The 17,099-nt window shown below is 45.3% G+C and overlaps 1 protein-coding gene and 1 long non-coding RNA gene across 3 annotated transcripts in view; one reads left to right on the forward strand and one right to left on the reverse strand.

Annotated features, from left to right (window-relative positions):
* Positions 1-17,099, reverse strand: part of LOC111261861 (band 7 protein AGAP004871) — a 329,925-nt gene that overhangs the window by 43,018 nt on the left and 269,808 nt on the right. For both annotated transcript variants that reach the window (XM_086968873.1, XM_086968872.1), the window contains 2 exons: positions 13,785-13,857; positions 12,761-12,843 (listed from right to left, as the gene is read on the reverse strand). In XM_086968873.1, the coding sequence (XP_086824999.1) occupies positions 12,761-12,843; positions 13,785-13,857 (156 nt within the window). The remainder of the gene's footprint in view (positions 1-12,760; positions 12,844-13,784; positions 13,858-17,099) is intronic.
* Positions 1,529-11,945, forward strand: LOC147753270 (uncharacterized). Its single transcript, XR_015311711.1, has 3 exons — positions 1,529-3,191; positions 9,130-9,375; positions 11,334-11,945. It is a non-coding gene; the product is annotated as an uncharacterized LOC147753270 (long non-coding RNA).

Genomic DNA, 17,099 nt, shown 5'->3' on the forward strand with positions numbered 1-17,099 from the left:
CATCACTGTTGCACGGGATCTATCAATGTGTTTAAACTCTTTGATAATAAGTTTTAGGAGAAAATTCGCGTTCAGTGTCTCACCCTAGACTGACGACAAGCTACGGAACAGTAGGCGACAGTGCAAGAATACCATTGTCCTTATTTATGTTGTAAAAATCGGCTATACAAAAAGCACAGCACCAGACATTGCAATGACGGTACGTTACATATGTTGTAGCCTGCTTTCGTATATCAGTGGCAATGTCGTTGTAGACTCTCATGCCCCTGTTTAGAATCATAATGCTCCTTTTCAGTGAGGTCCTAGCTAAGCACGTGCTACTCTTAGCAGCTGCCCCGAATGTTTACGGAGCAATGAACCGTATCCTGAAATGTTTACCATCCCCCTTCTCAGTCCACGGAAATTGCTGCATAAGTAGGCGCTACGCTACGAAGCCTAAATGTGTCTGAAGATGATCTTTTTTCTTCTGCGCATTGAAATATAAGCGCCGATATGTGGGCCGGTGCAAAGAGCATAAGACGCGGTTGGGTCAACCGGTGCTGAAACACAGGCAGCAGGCCGACTGCATTGGGCTGACAAAAACAGGACCGATTGTGTCATCTCTCTATGGCTATAGCAGGGTTGTAGAAGTGTGCGTCGAAGCACTTACACGAGTCAGCATAAAGCCCTCTGCATGAAACAGGACTAGCAGCAGCAGCAGAAGTGAATCGTGCCTGTAGTCGCAGCCGCTGTGCTATGAGGTCCGTTGTCAGCGAAATGGGTGGTACGCGCTAGTCGCTGTGGGATGCGATCACACCACCGTCACGAAGTAAATAGAGAGCAAAACAGCGACTAAAGGCCTGAAAATGGATCAGTCGCTCAATTGCTAGTCTGCCGGAAGTTTGTTGATGCTCGTTTTGGTTCTACTGCAGTTTCTGCCGCTACAACTCCTTCTCAACGGAACCGATCGAGCGAGTAAATTGACAGACATCCTATAAAGGGAAAATGAAGAAGGCGTCTTTCACTGAAGGATCAAAGAATGGACCTGGCCTTAGGTATGACAACAAACAGGCCTAAATTGATGACGGAATGAGGCAATTCTACGGAACCGCGTTCGTGGTTGGCCGATATGTCATCAGCCACCAACGCGTCGTTTAAGTCAATCGTATCCCCAGAAAGGGGCAAATGATTTCCATCATGGTAGTTGCTTTGGCTGCTTGTAACTGTCATTGCTTCTGTTATGCCTGATATCGCTACTTTTAGGCTGAAAAGAATCCGAGATAGCCGCCAAAAATGAAAGCCCGATCCGAAAGAAACGCAGCAGAATAGGTGGGGTGGCTAGTGGCTCAAAGGGGAAGGGCTAAAGGATCACTGACTGATCGAAGCAGATGCAGGACAAAACTGGGTAAGATGGTACAGGCGCAAAAACGGATCATCCACATGCGAGCATCCTTCTATATGACGAGTCAAGTAGCGAAACGTCGACTTGTCAAGTCCCCGAAGGGGAAAAACAGAGTACCGTTACATCGCATAAGCGCCCATCCTTCCTACCACTTGCTCCGAGCAGCACAATTTGCTTTTATCGGCGATCGCATCACTCGCATACGAAGAAATGAAGAAACTATTTTTACTGCGCTCTTCTTGCTTTTCCTTCTTTTTCACATTTTCCCTTTTTTCATTCCTGTCTTCTCGGTGTTGCTGCCCCCTCGACTTTCTCGTTCTTGCGATTATTTATGGTAACGACGACGGCTGCTATAGCAGCGACGCCAATAGCAGTCCCAGAGGCAACAAATGCTGTACTGCCATTCCCTTTTACGCTTTCGCCAGCGGCAGATAGCCTAGCTAAGAAACGTCGACGATTTCGCCTGCTTTGCCTTACCTAGTCTCGTCTCGTCACTTGGCTCCTTCCTTTGGCTGCTCCTGCTGTCTGATTTTCAGAGATTTCTGTTCCGGCTGTCTGCAGACGACCGCGACGACAACCGACCAGTGAGCAGACTAAAGAACGCCGCTTGATCTCGGGAGACCAAAGCCTCTCGATTTCTTTTCGGTTTCTGCCGAAGCAAGGAACTGCTTCATGCACTGTACGAAGTGGGGGTTAGTGAGATTGTCGGATGTCTGAGTAAACCCCTGGCGGGGTTTAGTTGACTGACTGGCTCGGTGGTTGACGAAGGCAAATATCGAAATCGACCGTACAACAACCTCCTCCTTCCAGCAATCGCTTGGTACTCCGCTTTCTTGGTTTGTCGTCTCCTTGGATGGCCATCAGCTCAAATGCGCATGCCCCGATACCCACTACTTTCAGAGCTGGCTGTCGGGTGTTTAGCTCACCGTTCGATGCTCCAGGGTGGGGTGGACCGGCGTTAGTGGTGATATCACTAGATGAAGAAGAAAATGGGGGTATCGATATCTAAAAAGGGTCGGCGGCGGGAGCGCCGGCATCGGCGTCGGTTTCTGCCTCGCCTCCTCGCTAGTTTGCTTACTGGTTGCCTGCTGGCAGTAACTGATTTTAAAATTGATCGACTGTGTCTTGTTCAGCTTTTAACCGCATCTTTTTCTCGCCAGCTTATCGCCCACTGTAGCCTCCCAGCACCTTGTACCGATGCCTCACACAACAAGGAGCACACAAAAGCTTACGGCACAATGCACCTGGATATATATAGCCACATAAGCTTTTCCCCGCCCGCTCGCTCTCCTTTCCCCCCATTTTTATCGTCTGATGCGACGCCTAACAGCGGTTCTGTTCGATGCTCCCCCTGTCTTGGTTTGTCAGTCTATCTCCATCATTCATTTTTGGTTGGTGCTTCGTTTCCCTTGGTTGTGTTCATTCCTTCAACGCTAGTTATTTACAATAAGTAACCACGCCTCCTATTATATAATTACTGTTCAGCTTTCTGGTAGATTTTGGAAGGCCCGTGAGTTTTAGAAAGTCTTTAGGTCTCTTGTTGTGCAGGCTTCTAACCTTCGCCTTATCTTTCTCCGTGCTTTCTCCGTTAGGATTTCTGCCAACGCTGCTATTGCCGTCGACGAATGAAAACTTAGCTGCCCGCGGCAACTAGCAGATCGGCCAGACCACTAAGCTCTAGGCTAGCTTTTACTTTCGGTGAAGGCGACGGGTGGTTGGCAAGCTGTTGCCACCTTAAACATACAGTTACCTTCCCCGTTGACTCGAGCCGTCTATGCCACGTCAACAGCTATCCACAGAAGAAGCATCGGTAAGCCATGTTGCCACCTCTCATACCACCACCCCATGGAGGTCCAAATAAATTTGCCATAGTTATCTATGGCCTTTTGACTGCAAAAACAGCTCTTCGAGGTAAGAAACTGGGTGGATGCCGGTACTCGAGGCGCTTGTTCCGAGGCTAAAAGGGATCCTGCCAGTGAAGTCAACAGCAGCTGAGCTTAGAGAAAGCGTTTGGGTGACGCAAGTTTACGATACTTATCTTTGTCCAGAGGCTGGTTTACATTATACTGGGTGCAAGCAATTAGGTATCACAGAGTCGTTATCGACGATTCCGCAGTGCCTTACGGCTAGACTAAAAGACGGAAAGATGGAGTTTAGGAAATGGAGTATTCGTCCGAGAGACAGGGCGACCAGGTGAAATAAAGCAGAAGGCCAGGCTGGAACGGTGCAATGGAGGGTTGAATGGGAAAATAGGTTTGTTTAGTTCAGAAAAGAACTGGGTATAGACAACGACCAGGGTTATCTATTGCTGAAGGATATAAACGGCATTCTACGGGCGGGGACCGACCAGTGAACTGATACGACCGTGAAATGCTATCTCGCTCCCAGCTGGAAGCGACCTAATGCTGGTGTCAGTTGAGGATGCTGGGTAGAAAAGCGGGCCTGAGGACCGCAGGACGTAAGCAAGACGGTGAGAAAGGCAACACATACAACCGGTAATGAAAAAGCCACGTCACCAATACAGTAATAGTAGTGGTATCATACCATGCAGATAGTAGGTCTTGTGGTGGTCATTACTGTGGCAATGGAAATCCAACTGCCCAGTTACGAGCCTACCCAACTAAGCGCCGCCTAGAAGCTTTTCGCATGGGGCTTCACCGACATTGCCAGCGTGGGTCTACCGGCGCGTTCTGGGTCCCAGTCTATCTATTCGTAAGGTTGGTTCTTTGAATCCAAAAACTTTTGATTGGGCCAGAAGGTTCGTGTCGAAATAGAAGTAAAAGTGGCGATTATAACAACAATAGGCTGTTTTTTCGTCAGTGAACTAATCCTTGCGCCGTATTGGAACCCAAAGAAAGCATAGGGGAAGGGTCAAAGTCTCGATATCGTTATTGAAAATCTGGTTCTGTGTCCCATACTTACTCGATGTGATGCCGCACCACCAATAACTCCATAGACCCGATTTCGTTCGATGATAACAACGGTTATCATATCTCGTTGCCGGTTTAAGGCGACCCCTTCTAGGGATCTCAGGGTAACAAGCAATACAATTTACTCAGTATGTAAGCAGAACTTAGCAGAAGTTTCGAAATACATATTACTAAACAATGATAATAGTAATAAAAGTGGTCTTCACTTCAAAAAAGGAGATCTGGTCTGCTCAAATCTTTTTAGAAAAGTACAATTGCGACAAAACTTTGCATTGAAGTGTTGATGATTGAATAGATTTTCAAAAAAAAAAACGCGGCTAGATCCAGAGGAAGTGAGGTCGTAGAACAGAATACTTGCCGCAATGTTGCCGTTTGCACCTGTGCATTTCGGGCAAGGCAGTGAGTAGGCAAGTAGGATTTTACGAAGCGACTTTTCTTCCATTGGCTTATTTCCCTCACCAAGTCGCCTACAACCCTTCTCCCTATTTACTTCTTCTTCATCCTGGTGCGCTACTGCTAAGCTACAGCTTCGCGTGGAAGCGCAGACGTAAGCGTAGTGGGGTGCGGGAGAACGAAGGGGTAGAAAGCCTTGCACTACCTCCCAAATGTAGCGGTGGCTCAGAATTTGGGTGAGTATGTGACAAAAGTGCACAATTAAATGCGGCAGTCACTTCGTTGTCGTATGTTGTTTGCCGCTGAAGTTTTAAGAAGCAGCCAGACATTGAGAGGAGACCATTCTGCTACCATCTCCTCTCTTTCTTTATGTGGCTCTACATGGGCCTTGGTAAAGTCTGCCCCCTGCCGTGTACACGCTGTGTGAAGTCGAGCGGAAGACATTGTCATTTGTGCAAAACGTGCCGCTTGTACCAGACACGAGCTTGCACAAGTCACCCCCTGCTACTTCTTTTACTTTTAGCGGCTACAATGGCTCCGAGCAGCACTACCCCACCCATCGGGTCGCGACCACCTCTACTGGAGCTAGGTGGGCGCAGGTCATGGCATATGCAGCAGTTCCTACTCCAATACCAGCATTTGAGCGACCAGCACGAACGCGGTAGGGCTTTGCCGAGGCCAGTGAATATCAGCCTAAAGATGTCTAAGCCTCTAAATAGGACGAGGATGAGTAGCGCCCGAGTACGAAAAGAAATGCTATAGACAACATTAGCCGTTAAAAATTCGTACTCGTACACTATAGTCTCAGCCACATCATTTTTTCCGAGCTGATTCTGGTCCCATCTATAATATCCTTTTGGTTGCCCCGGCCTGACAAGCTCCCCCTTGGCTTCTTACTGCCCTAGACCGTTTGTGCTATCTCTGCCTATGTAAGTATACGCCATCTGTCAGAGAACTTGGCTTCAGTGTTCGTCGCCCCTTTCCTATTCTACAGTACCCTTTGTTAACTCACACGTTCCTTTAGTTCCTGTGCCGCTGAACAGCCTACATACGTACTTACTTTAGAGAGAAGGCTCGAAGAAGAACTTGCCTTTACTCTACTTGAGATGGTAGCGGTAGTGATGCATGGGAGCCGTCGCGACTCCCAAATCGACATACTACTTCATAGATACTTGGTTTTTGCTGAGAGACATGTAGTTCATTTATAGAGGTCCATCTGGTTTTACATTCGTGAAGTTGTTCTTGTCTCAAGGCAAACGATGAAGTTCTGCTACAGCGTCAAAGCTCACTTATCTGAAGGTTGTTCTTAAGACCCAGTGACTGAAATATATTGGCAGAAAAACTAAACGTTCCAGAAGGCAAATCCTCTTCGACATACACCGGTGAAGCTCAGTGGCCAGTAAATCGGTGGAACTTCTTGCGATTATTATCCCCAGCTGCCTTGCTATCTTTGATATGATTGTAAGCAACATAAACGAATTAGCAGTCGCTTTGGCTATCTTTATATGAAAACGAAACAATTTCTGAACTTGCGCGTACAAGTAGGGCGCTCTTGAAGGAAGTAGCTGTTTTACAAATGCAGTACCCTGTAGTGCGACTGCAATACAAGCTAAACGGTAATGAAGGCTAATTCCATGGATTGGGAGATTGCCTTCACCCACAACGTTGTCCGTCGTCTCTTGTACGGTGAAACATACGAATGCATTGTTGTATGAACGCGTCATGTGGTTCTGGGCCACTGCAAGAATCGTAGGCACCGCCTGCAGGATGAAACTGCCGAACTGGCAGAAATTGTTTAACTCTGAAAGCATGCTTTTTTGCTATCATTTTAGCACGTTCCAAACGGCGCCGGCCATGGCAGGGATGGAACGCCGAAAGAGATGGCCGGAACAAGCAAACACGGGGGCAGGTAGTGGGTAAATAAGGGAGAGAAGAGCAGAACACAAGGTACTTGCCAAAGGGTAAGAAGTGAAAACATTCAAAAGGCAACATAAGTAGGAAATATGTAGAGGGAGACTAAAGAAGGAAGAAAAAAAAGACAAAACAAACGAGAAAAATAATGGGAAAGGAGGAATCAAAGAGGAAAATGCACAGCGGGAGAAAAGGCACTGGACAAGAGGCACCGAAAGCAGAACTGTACAACCGCCAACTTTGAGAAGTAAGTAAGAGACAGGCGAATAAAAGAGGTTTGAGCAAACCTAAAAGGGACGACTTGCCTGCCCTCGAGCAGGTCCTTTGTTGCGACAGGACGCGGAGCCCATGACGACGAAGTCAGCACGTCTTGTCAAGAACGAACGCTAAGAGGGGTAAGAAACTAAAATAGTCCAGATGGACACTACGAAAGATATGCTGCCCAACCCGTCAGCCGTTCTGGCTACGATATCCTAACAAACATTTCAACTGAGTCGCGTCCTGACAGTAGTACCAGAATTACGGCAAAGTACAAAAGCAGTAACTATCATAATAGTAGATCACCGAGCTAGCCAGCAAGCTGGCTAGCGATTTGGCCTTGAACAAATTAAAAAGTTTATGTGCCATCACTAACTCCACCTACGCCGCGACCGTGACCGTCAGGACTAGCAAGAGTATAAGGAGTGAGTATGCTCCGGACAGCTGGAAAGGCTGAGGGGCTCGCCTAACTACCTTGGAAAAACAAACAGTTTCTTCTTTACTCGAAGGATGTCTGGCTAGAAGATTGTAATAGCTATCGTCTCACAAGGCTCTACTTTGTTTCGACTTCGGCGTCGCCTTCCAGTCTCACCTTCCTATTAGACAGGATAAGAAGCAGACAACAATGACCATGGCAGAGAAAGCCAACAGAATAAGACGGATAAAATGATAAACGACGCGAAGAGCGGACAGGAGAAGAGCGCGATTTAGGATATTGGTTTCTCGAAATAGAGAGAGGGGATAGAGAGACACAGGAGATAGAGAGGGAGAGGCTAAGCTTAAGGCTGAAGCTAAATACTTAGACTTCTACTTCTACAACTTCGACTAGTGCTTCTGACGTTAAGTCTTTGCGGAAACATGTGAAGGAGGGAATGAAGGGATCACAATGAAGTAGTAGACAAAATAATGGTGAAACTGGAACATAGAAACACAGCGCGTGTACGATCCACTCTGTTGGCGAACCGATCGGCGAACGACTGACCAGCCAAGCAGCCTCGGAAAGAGAAATTTTGGCTTAGAGCCGGCCCATTTCCCTCCATCTAGCAGTAGATAGCTTAATGGAAAGAATGGAAAATGACGACGTGTAAAAAGACGAGCAGGATGTAGATGTTAGAAAAACGCACGAGATATCTAACGGCGAATGAACCGCGGCCTCCATCCAGCCAGTGAGCTCTAAGCCAAACCGAGGCTTCAGGACTGCTTTTGCCACCGAGCTAAGTCTGGAAGCACACCGAACCGGACGCAGCAACCGGCTAACTCGCCAGTTGAAATTCGCGTACGCGGTAGCGCCTTTGGAAGGAACCCACGGCGACGATGACCAAGCTGGCACGGTGCAAGGATTTTCTATGAAACGAGTTCATTCTGTTTTTTTGCCTTTTTTTCTCGCTCGTTCGGGGCGAAAGAAGCCGGACCCAGCTAGTGAATTGTGCCATCAGCAAACCTGCGTTTTTTGTCACCTTTCAGTGGAAAAGGAACGATACCGCAGATATCGTCGGTTGTTCAAAGGAGCAACCAACGGATGGCCTAACAGATTTCCCCAAATCGACATATAAAAAGGCGGCATAGAAACGAGTCCAGTCAATCGATGGAATGCTGAGCTGAAGCACCCTGTTAGATGGCAACGGCCCTTATGGCTGCTGCTGTCGTAAGCTCGTACAGCTGGACGAGATGAAGGGCGAACCCGGCAGCTCAGACTCCAACAACAAGAGATGTAGAAGAAGTAGAAGGTCGCGGTTGCGAGTGGGGTAGTAAATGGAGTATGCATCGGCTGGTTAAGCGTACGCAGCGCTCACATTGCTTACGCAATTTACTGTCAGTGCTCCAACTAAAAGCAAACAAGACTGAAAGGAAATAGTCTGAGAATGAGGCGACGGGGTAAAAATAAGGACAGCCTGCCATAGCAGCCCAAACAGTAGAAGCGGTTGAAACGGCAGCGATATCATCTAGGTATCGGTGACGCAGACTATAGTACCGGTTTATGAGGCGCAATGGAAGAGAAAACAGGTTGCGTCACCTTCGCGCGTACCTTTCCTGTCTTTTTACCTATCTCGGCCGTCAAGAGAACGAAGGGAAGACGAGCCATCCGAATGAGCCTGTTGTGGAGTGGCCTCCACCAATCATGCACCAATAGTACTATTATATACCAACAAAACTAAGACAGTATCATCTTTCACAGTAGTAGCTATTGGTCCTTTAAAAAGTCTGGTAATGTGTTAGTATGTTTTTTGTGTTATTTGCTGCATATATCTGTTACAGTGTGTCATCTTTGGCTGCGTACGTCTAAAATGAACCCACGGTTGGCTGACTGACTGGTTATTTACTTAGTTGCAGCCTAATAGCAGGCACTGACGTGGTAAGGCGTTAGGGCCTAAGACGAACGTGCGAGAAGGGTAAGGTCTGGTGAAAACAGAGTAGAGAACGGATCGAAAAGGAACTCTCGACAGCCGGGTTATAACAGAACCTTATAGATGACCGACGTCAAGCGAAGGTTAAATCGACCAGGTGAGAATGATCGACTGGTGAAGTCTGTCACGAAGTCTGAACTCCATTAAGTAGATGTTGCTGTTGCTCTTACTAGAGCTCGACATCTTCTAAAACTGTCGCAGCTTATCTGTTGGCTGAGTTAGGTACACAAGTTTGCCCCAATGCCAGGGGCACACATCACGAAACTGGTGGACGGAACACCTAGCAAAACTCTCAGGTCGTTAGTTAGCTAGCGGACGGGTTGACGTGACGCGTCAGCTGATGGAAGCTACCGAGAAATGTCTGTCTGGCAAAAGCTACTAGCTCCTGTACTGCTTCTGGTTCGGAGGGGAACGAATCCTCTGAACGCTAGTGCGGAAACGTGGCGATCGTAGATGAAAGATTTACTTATAACAAACTGAGATAATAGGTTGTACACCAGTAACACACAGACTTAAATTCACTCTACAATATGTATAAGCATAAGGTATAACCGTATATAACTACAGATATACGGAATTAATTAGCTGGAAATAGGATACCGTGCTTTTCTATTTAATAGTGCTTTACAATTTGCAAGTATTCCTAAGGCTAAATAAAAAAAAAAGGATATCAGACATTCCACAAAGCCTCTGATGTACTTAAAAAGGTATATATATGTGTGTGTGTGTCATGTCATACATGTGCGCTTTGAAAGTCGTGTTTGTTTGGCAAGGAATAGTAGCGGCGGCAAACACACGTGCAGTGATGTATCGCCTCATTCTATAGCCATATATATAGTTGTCGTCATAGTACATCTATATTAACCTCTCCTGACCTGGAGTTTCTCTATCGTTGCCAGTCAACATAACAAAATGCTGAAACAACTTCATAGAAACGGTGAAAAAATGTTTTTACCAGCAAAAAGTTATGTGGCAAACTTACAAGCAGGAGGGGTAAAGAACGAAAGACGCAACGAACAATATAAAAACGTAAATAGAAACCGACAATATAAACAAAAGCAGCGCTCGGAACGACAGAGAAACGTCCGAACAAACTTCCGAAGTTAGTTTTGGTCGAAGAAGTTACGTTTATATACACCGATATATAAATATAGTTGTTATTATTATTAAGATTAAGCAGAAACTTAATGTTTATCTTTTTGCACTTTTCACTAACAGAGATTAATGTTACCTGGAATATTAGAAGAATATATACCGAAGTGTTAGTGTTTGTGCATATTTATAGTAGGCGGTATCAGACGTGTTACATAAACGAATGCAAGTTACTGCCCGCGCCACTTCCATTGATGCTGAAGTTTTGGATCAGGAAATCTGGATTTCTGAGCGGAGATTATATATGTTCGCATTGTATCACATGGCTTATAGTTCATACTCTTTAAGTTATGAGCGTGGTAACCAAACGATAAAGATTACGCTACAAATTTCGTAATAAAATATGACGCCAAAGAAATTGAGGGAAATTAATTCTGTAAATTTCTATACTTCTGAAATTACAAATCCTATCCCATGGTTATGTGCTAGTCAATAGTTTGACTCGACCGTTTTTCCAGTAACAGTGCCTTATAAAAATATTTAAAGCGAGATATAGCAGTTAGTAACTAACTAGAGGGTCAATTGTCAATAAATTACAATGATCTCGGCTAATCTAGCTAAAAAATATCGATCTTTTTTATTGATCACCTAGCGCCATCAAGATCTTATGTTGATTTGCGAACAAAATGTACTTCAATATCAAAAAAGTAGGTTACCCGGTCCTATTTGCTCCTCACGAATTGTTCTGTCCCCCATTTTTTCCCTATCTCAAAGTTATATTCAAGCTTAATGCACAACGTTGCACCGACATGGCGATATTCAACGACGGTAAACTCTACGTTCAGATCTTCGCATACGTAGCTCATAATGCTAAAAATGTATATTTTTGCATATTTTCATACTGTCTAGTATATCTTATCACTCTATATTGTTTGATCCTTCCTACATTGTTTATATCTGTAGTAACAGTAACGTGAACGAGATCGAGTGAGTATGATTGATAAGCGTTACCGTGGTGGCCACACAAGCTGCGCATACGAGAGAAGTTACAAGCCCACGCAAAGGATGCACCATTCGATGACTGATTTGATAAACTGAATCAATGGGTGAAACAAACCGGAGGGAGTAGTTCGAAGAGGATCAGGGAGAAGGAGCAATTAAACTCGAACGACATCACCATTGGCGATCTGCTTCGCGTTTTTCATTTTTCTTTTGCACAGGGAATGTTTGTTAAGGGAATGACGTCGAACTGTCACAGAGCTTGCTACGCATGAGCTGGCTCGCTGAAGAAAAATATCCCTTGAAGGTAGAAGGTATCCATTTGCGCCTATTTCTATCCTTCGTCTGTTTCTTCATTTGTTCAACGCTACCTAAACTTCAATGATTGTCTGTTTTCTTTAAAAATAAACCCGAAAAATCGTCATATAACGAAATCAAACACGTGACAAAACCTGAAAATATTTACTTCCATATTTTTTTCGTAACAACCATCTATGTATATATTGACCTATAAACCACAATGGAGAATCATAGTATCGTACGGTTTAAGAAGTCAAACACTATGGCTTAACTTTTCCCGCAAATCCTGTTTTTCTTTTCACGTAAGTGTAACGTACGAAACGTTTCTTTCCCAGGAGGTTCATACGGAGGAACGTAGTGCCGGATCCTCGTCGGATCTATATTGTTAGCTTCCTATTTGTTTTGCTTTTCCCTTCTATCAGAGATGTAACAGAAAAAAAATACGAAAAGAAAATGCTGGTCTGTGGACGAACGAAACCACGGGAGGGGCCGAGCATGAAGGCACGGCGAACTCCCAAGAAAGGCCGGACGAACTAGAAAGATTGTCGTGACTCTTTGAACAATGAACGGGAAGGACCTACTCGTTACGATCAAAGAGGTTAAGCAAACGCGGGACTATAAAGAGAAAAAGGTTTCCACAACGGAAGATGTGGGAGATTGGGTAAGTCGTTATAACGGTAACTCGTCTGCAGACCGCTTCACACAATCTTGTACAGTGTGCAATGAAGATTGTAATAAAAAAAAGGCCCAAGAGGGGCGGCTTATAGGTTACGGTACAGAAAAACAGCGGACGAAAAAAAGGGGGTGGGCCCAGAAAAAAAAACGCCGGAACCAAAAACCTGCTTTTCTCGAGCGAACTTCTTGTGAGTGCCTTTGGGAGATTAATATATATATATATATAGACACATATATATGCGCGTTGGGACAAAACTGGAAGACACGAGAGCAAAATCGAATGGATCCGCCGTTTCGAGTGTCCCCTAGAAAAATGGGCGGATAAAGAGAGGCTTTGACTCTGAGAAGAGAGGGGAACTCACCACAGAAGTTAACGAAATCTGGAATATAACAATTGTATACTAAGTTGTACTCACTTCCTGCGGAGGCACGTCAAATGACACTGTTCGTAGATCCACTTTACAGTAGGTATCGATGCAGGGTATTATGAAGAAAATACCTGGAAACGGATAATCCGTCGGAAACTTTATCAAACTGACAGAGTAAACAATACGTGCAAGTACGTTAAGCATTGGACGCCAAAGATAGAATGATGCCACATTGCTCGGTCACGATTGGATGAACACTTCATGCAAGGCACTCGTTGAACTGAGCGACGCTAATTCGACAGATTTTTAATGATTACTTGTTTGATAGACCCATCCGTTGAGGCTATAACTATTCCCTATGGCCTATTTTCTTTATGACATTATGCCTTTCCTCAAACTTACGTCCGTAAAATTTACGGATTTTGCTAACATCTTTCCTTATGGGAAAAAACATTAGAACTGCCACCCGCATCCAACAAAAGAGATCCAAAAGAGAGAGATTATGATATACTTTGGCAAGTCATCAAAGCAGAGCGAGGCGCTTCGCATAAAAATGATTTAGATACTACTGGAACCAGGCTCCTCGTCATATACAGATCGACTCATAGCTCTTAAAAGCTAAAAGCTGCTGGCAGTGTGTAAGCTGATAGGCAAGAAGACTTTGGCAGAAAGCCACCTTTGTCGGTTCTCATGGCAACCTAACGAGATCGCAAGGTCTGTAAATCAATCAGGCTGAACCTGCTGTGTATAGATATATATATAACCTATTTTCTGCACAACGAGTATCCAAATATTGCAGTGCTAAGCTATACCGCTACTCTAGAGTAGCAGTATATAAGTACATAAGAAATGAAACTTCTGTTTTTGCATACCTCTGCACTTTCAGTGTAGTTCTTGCACGTTGAGCATGCGCAAAGTTGATATATGCTCCACTAATAACGTGACGCGGACTTTTCACTGTTATTATACATAGCCTTACCATAAAATTCTTATGTATATATATTAGACTATATGAGAATGCTAAAACAAAAAAAAAAGAAAAAAGAAATAAAATCACATTGATTCCACTTACCTGGACCTTTAGCACCTCCTCGTAGCAATCGACCTAACCTGAATATAACTGCTCTCTCGTATTCCTGGACAACCTGCAATTTCATCATCAGAAACATTGAATTAGTGCAAGTTCAATATTTTATTTATGGTTAGTATAGCATACCAGCTGTACGTTACCGACTCGTATTGCGTCAGCAGTAGTAACGCTAGTTGTATAGGATTAGTTCCGCACCCCAACGTCGAATCCCCAACATTCTCATAGTTCACCGACATCCCCAAGGTCGCATCTTCTTAGAGCTATAAACCGTCACGGCCAAACAGCCACTTTTCAGATCTTATAGTATCATTTGGTAGAGAGAAAATTATTCAGTTGCGTGTGCATTGCTTGGATACTTAAACCCTCGCAGAAGAAGTTACGAGAATGTTCTCACTATCTCTCATCAGCCAGATGCCCGTTGTATCTTTACTGGCCAGCTCGAGTCAGCCCTTAAGGGCGGTATTCCTTTTTGAATGAGCACGGCATAAAGTTACAGATTCTCGACATCTATCTGCAGCAACTTATCTGTTCTTATTATCTTATTATTCAACGGTGTGGATTACCCTGGCTTGCGCTGCTTTCCACCGAATCAAGTCAGCTTGATTCGTGGCTCAGTCGGTCGGCCAGCCCATCTATCTGTACGTCTTTGCAATGCACGCAAATCCTAAAAAACCTAAAGCCCTTGCCTTGCTTTCAACCTTTTTGCCCCTTTTCGTCTCCCTCGCTTACTCAAGTCGAGACGCACGCTTTTGCCGTCAACCCAATTCAGCAGTCCTCTTTGAGCAATTGTCCATTGCGTATCCCGCCTCCCCATTTATCTCCGAGGTCCCTAAATCTGCAGAGAGGGGCAACTACTGCTGCTACGCTTGTTGCAGCTTCAAATAACGAACCTCTAAACTGGGGAATTTAGCGGCAGTTTCTTTGCTTAGGCAACCTATCACACATGCCAGCACCGACGGCCGAGAGGAACGTGCAGGGCTTAGCTCAGCTCGTTAGGTTATGTAATTCTTCTATCTGATAGCACCCCACGAGCCCACAACGATAACAACATCAGCAACCGTATTCGCGCTCTTGACGAGCTGTGTGGAGCCAGGCTAGCATTACTGCCGCAACATAATATATATATGTGCCTTTAGGGAAAACTTTTTAAATCTTCTTGCCCCACTTATTGCTTTTGTCGCGTTCTGCTTTTTCGTGTGGAATCTGAAGTCTGCCTGGTAAGCTCCGGACTTAGAGGACCACTCATGCTGCCACAACCAGCGGTCTATTCCTAAAGGTTATAAAATATCTCGCGTGCGTCGTGTTGGCCAAGAAGTTCTAAGGGCTGGTTGCGGAAGCTCTACGATATACCGAGCCCATACCGGTACCACTGGGAGCTGTCTTAGGTGAACACGCACACAGACACACATTCACTTCCATCGAAAGTGGCCCCCAAACATACACTTCTCTGTTTCGCCTTTCCCACGAGCCTTCAAGACTATTTTATGTTGGCGCGGATTGCCGAAACGCCAAACCGTCGTACATAGTGCTAAGCAGACCCTGCGAAGATCATAGGCTTTTGGTGATGGCATCGTCTTTTTTTTTTACCACGCACTCACTTTTTGACATCGCCTTGCTTAGGCCATTAAGTAAGAACCCGAAACCCCTATTTTGTGTGCTGAACAGGACAGTGCTAAAATACCAAACACTCCTTGTGCTACGCAGTTAACTTGAAGTCAACTTAGTTTATGCAAAAATAAAAATCCGCCTCACATATGTAGCGTTAAGTTTCAACTGCGCGGATGAGTGACTCCGATCTTGGTGGCTACCATGCATCTTCCCCATCCATGCCCCTTCAACAGATTCGGCTTACCTTTGGAAAGAAAATAACACGTACCTACGAGTGAGGTCCAAGGAAATAGATAGAAATAGCAGCAGAAACAATATAAGCAATGAAGTCGCAAAAGGTAGAGACGGCTAATGGGAAATGTCATGCTAGTTTAAATTCGCTTTGTGTTTGTTGCGGATCAGTGGTTCAGAGCTGATACTTCCACTTGTGCTGGATAGACAGATAAGGGTACGACGGCAGACAGCTCAAATAGTAGGCGGCGTGGCCGATGCAGCTATAGCATTTACAGTCAGCCGCCGGACAAACGATAGCCCCAGGCTCCGGAACAATCAGCTACGGTGGCTGCAGTAATAGAACTGCTGGAAAGTAGTAATGGAGGGACAAAAATAAGAGAACCGGGGAAAGAGCTGGGAAACTCACTGGCCACACTTCATCTGTCCCATCGGTTGGTTCGTCAAGCAATCGAGGGTTGTAAGAAACGCGTTCTTTTTTCTTCGGCTGTAAGAACAATCGTAAAACAGTGTCAAGGCCCGCGCAGAGCTTCGGAGCTGCCGAGTTACACGGCACAACCAACTAATTTTTGCACACACAGTGAGTTCTTTACGGTGTAGGTTCGTATGTTATTCAGGCTAGTGAAAGGAGGCTATTGGGTATCACCGAAAAAATGAAATAGGTCCAACTGGAAAATGTTACCGAACCAGCGTGAAACGGTAAGGCGCTAGGACACAGCGAAAAGCTGTGTGCTTGCTGCAAGATCCACCCAGCGACAGCTGCAAGACAGAGATAGGCCCTCCTCAGACCCGTTCTACGGCGATGCGCCAACGGACATTACTTATTTTGGTATTACTTATTTAATAGTCCACTATTCAAAGAATAAAATGCTTCAATATGCCCAGGATCGAAGTCTTAATACTACACTAATATTTGCTAATGCCTTCCAATTCAGTCAGCCAACGTTACAGAACTTAATCCTCTTATTTTTCTCGAATCTCAGCAGCATCTTCTCGGACTATCTCCATTAGCCCTACGACCCATAGTCGTTGGTGATTTCCCGAAACCATTGGTTTCACCCCATCACTCGCTGTTTGTAACGAAGCGGGCAAGTCGACGAATATTAGCAGAGGCCAGATTCAACATATCAACTATCGGTGACTGATGCTGACGCCGTATTTATTATATTGTTACAGCTGCTATTGCTAACAAAGTGACCGAGCCCGTATATCCACAAGGAAAAAGAAGCATAGGGTGGTTGCCTCTTCTTCTCTAGTCGCTACTATTATTGTGCTACTTAATGAACGAGTAGCGGACGACCGCAACCGCAGCGGGAGTTTCAGCCCCGCTACGAATTTGTTACGCACGGAGCAAAAAGCTAGACGAACATAACGACTCCGACGGCAACAACAATGCACCAGGTCTCCTCCATTCGTGCCCGAAGCGAGTTATATGGCTGGCCTGGCCGGACGCAAAGT

Source organism: Varroa jacobsoni, unplaced genomic scaffold (assembly GCF_002532875.2).
Source record: "Varroa jacobsoni isolate VJ856 unplaced genomic scaffold, vjacob_1.0 scaffold_602, whole genome shotgun sequence".
Taxonomy (NCBI): Eukaryota; Metazoa; Arthropoda; class Arachnida; order Mesostigmata; family Varroidae; genus Varroa; species Varroa jacobsoni.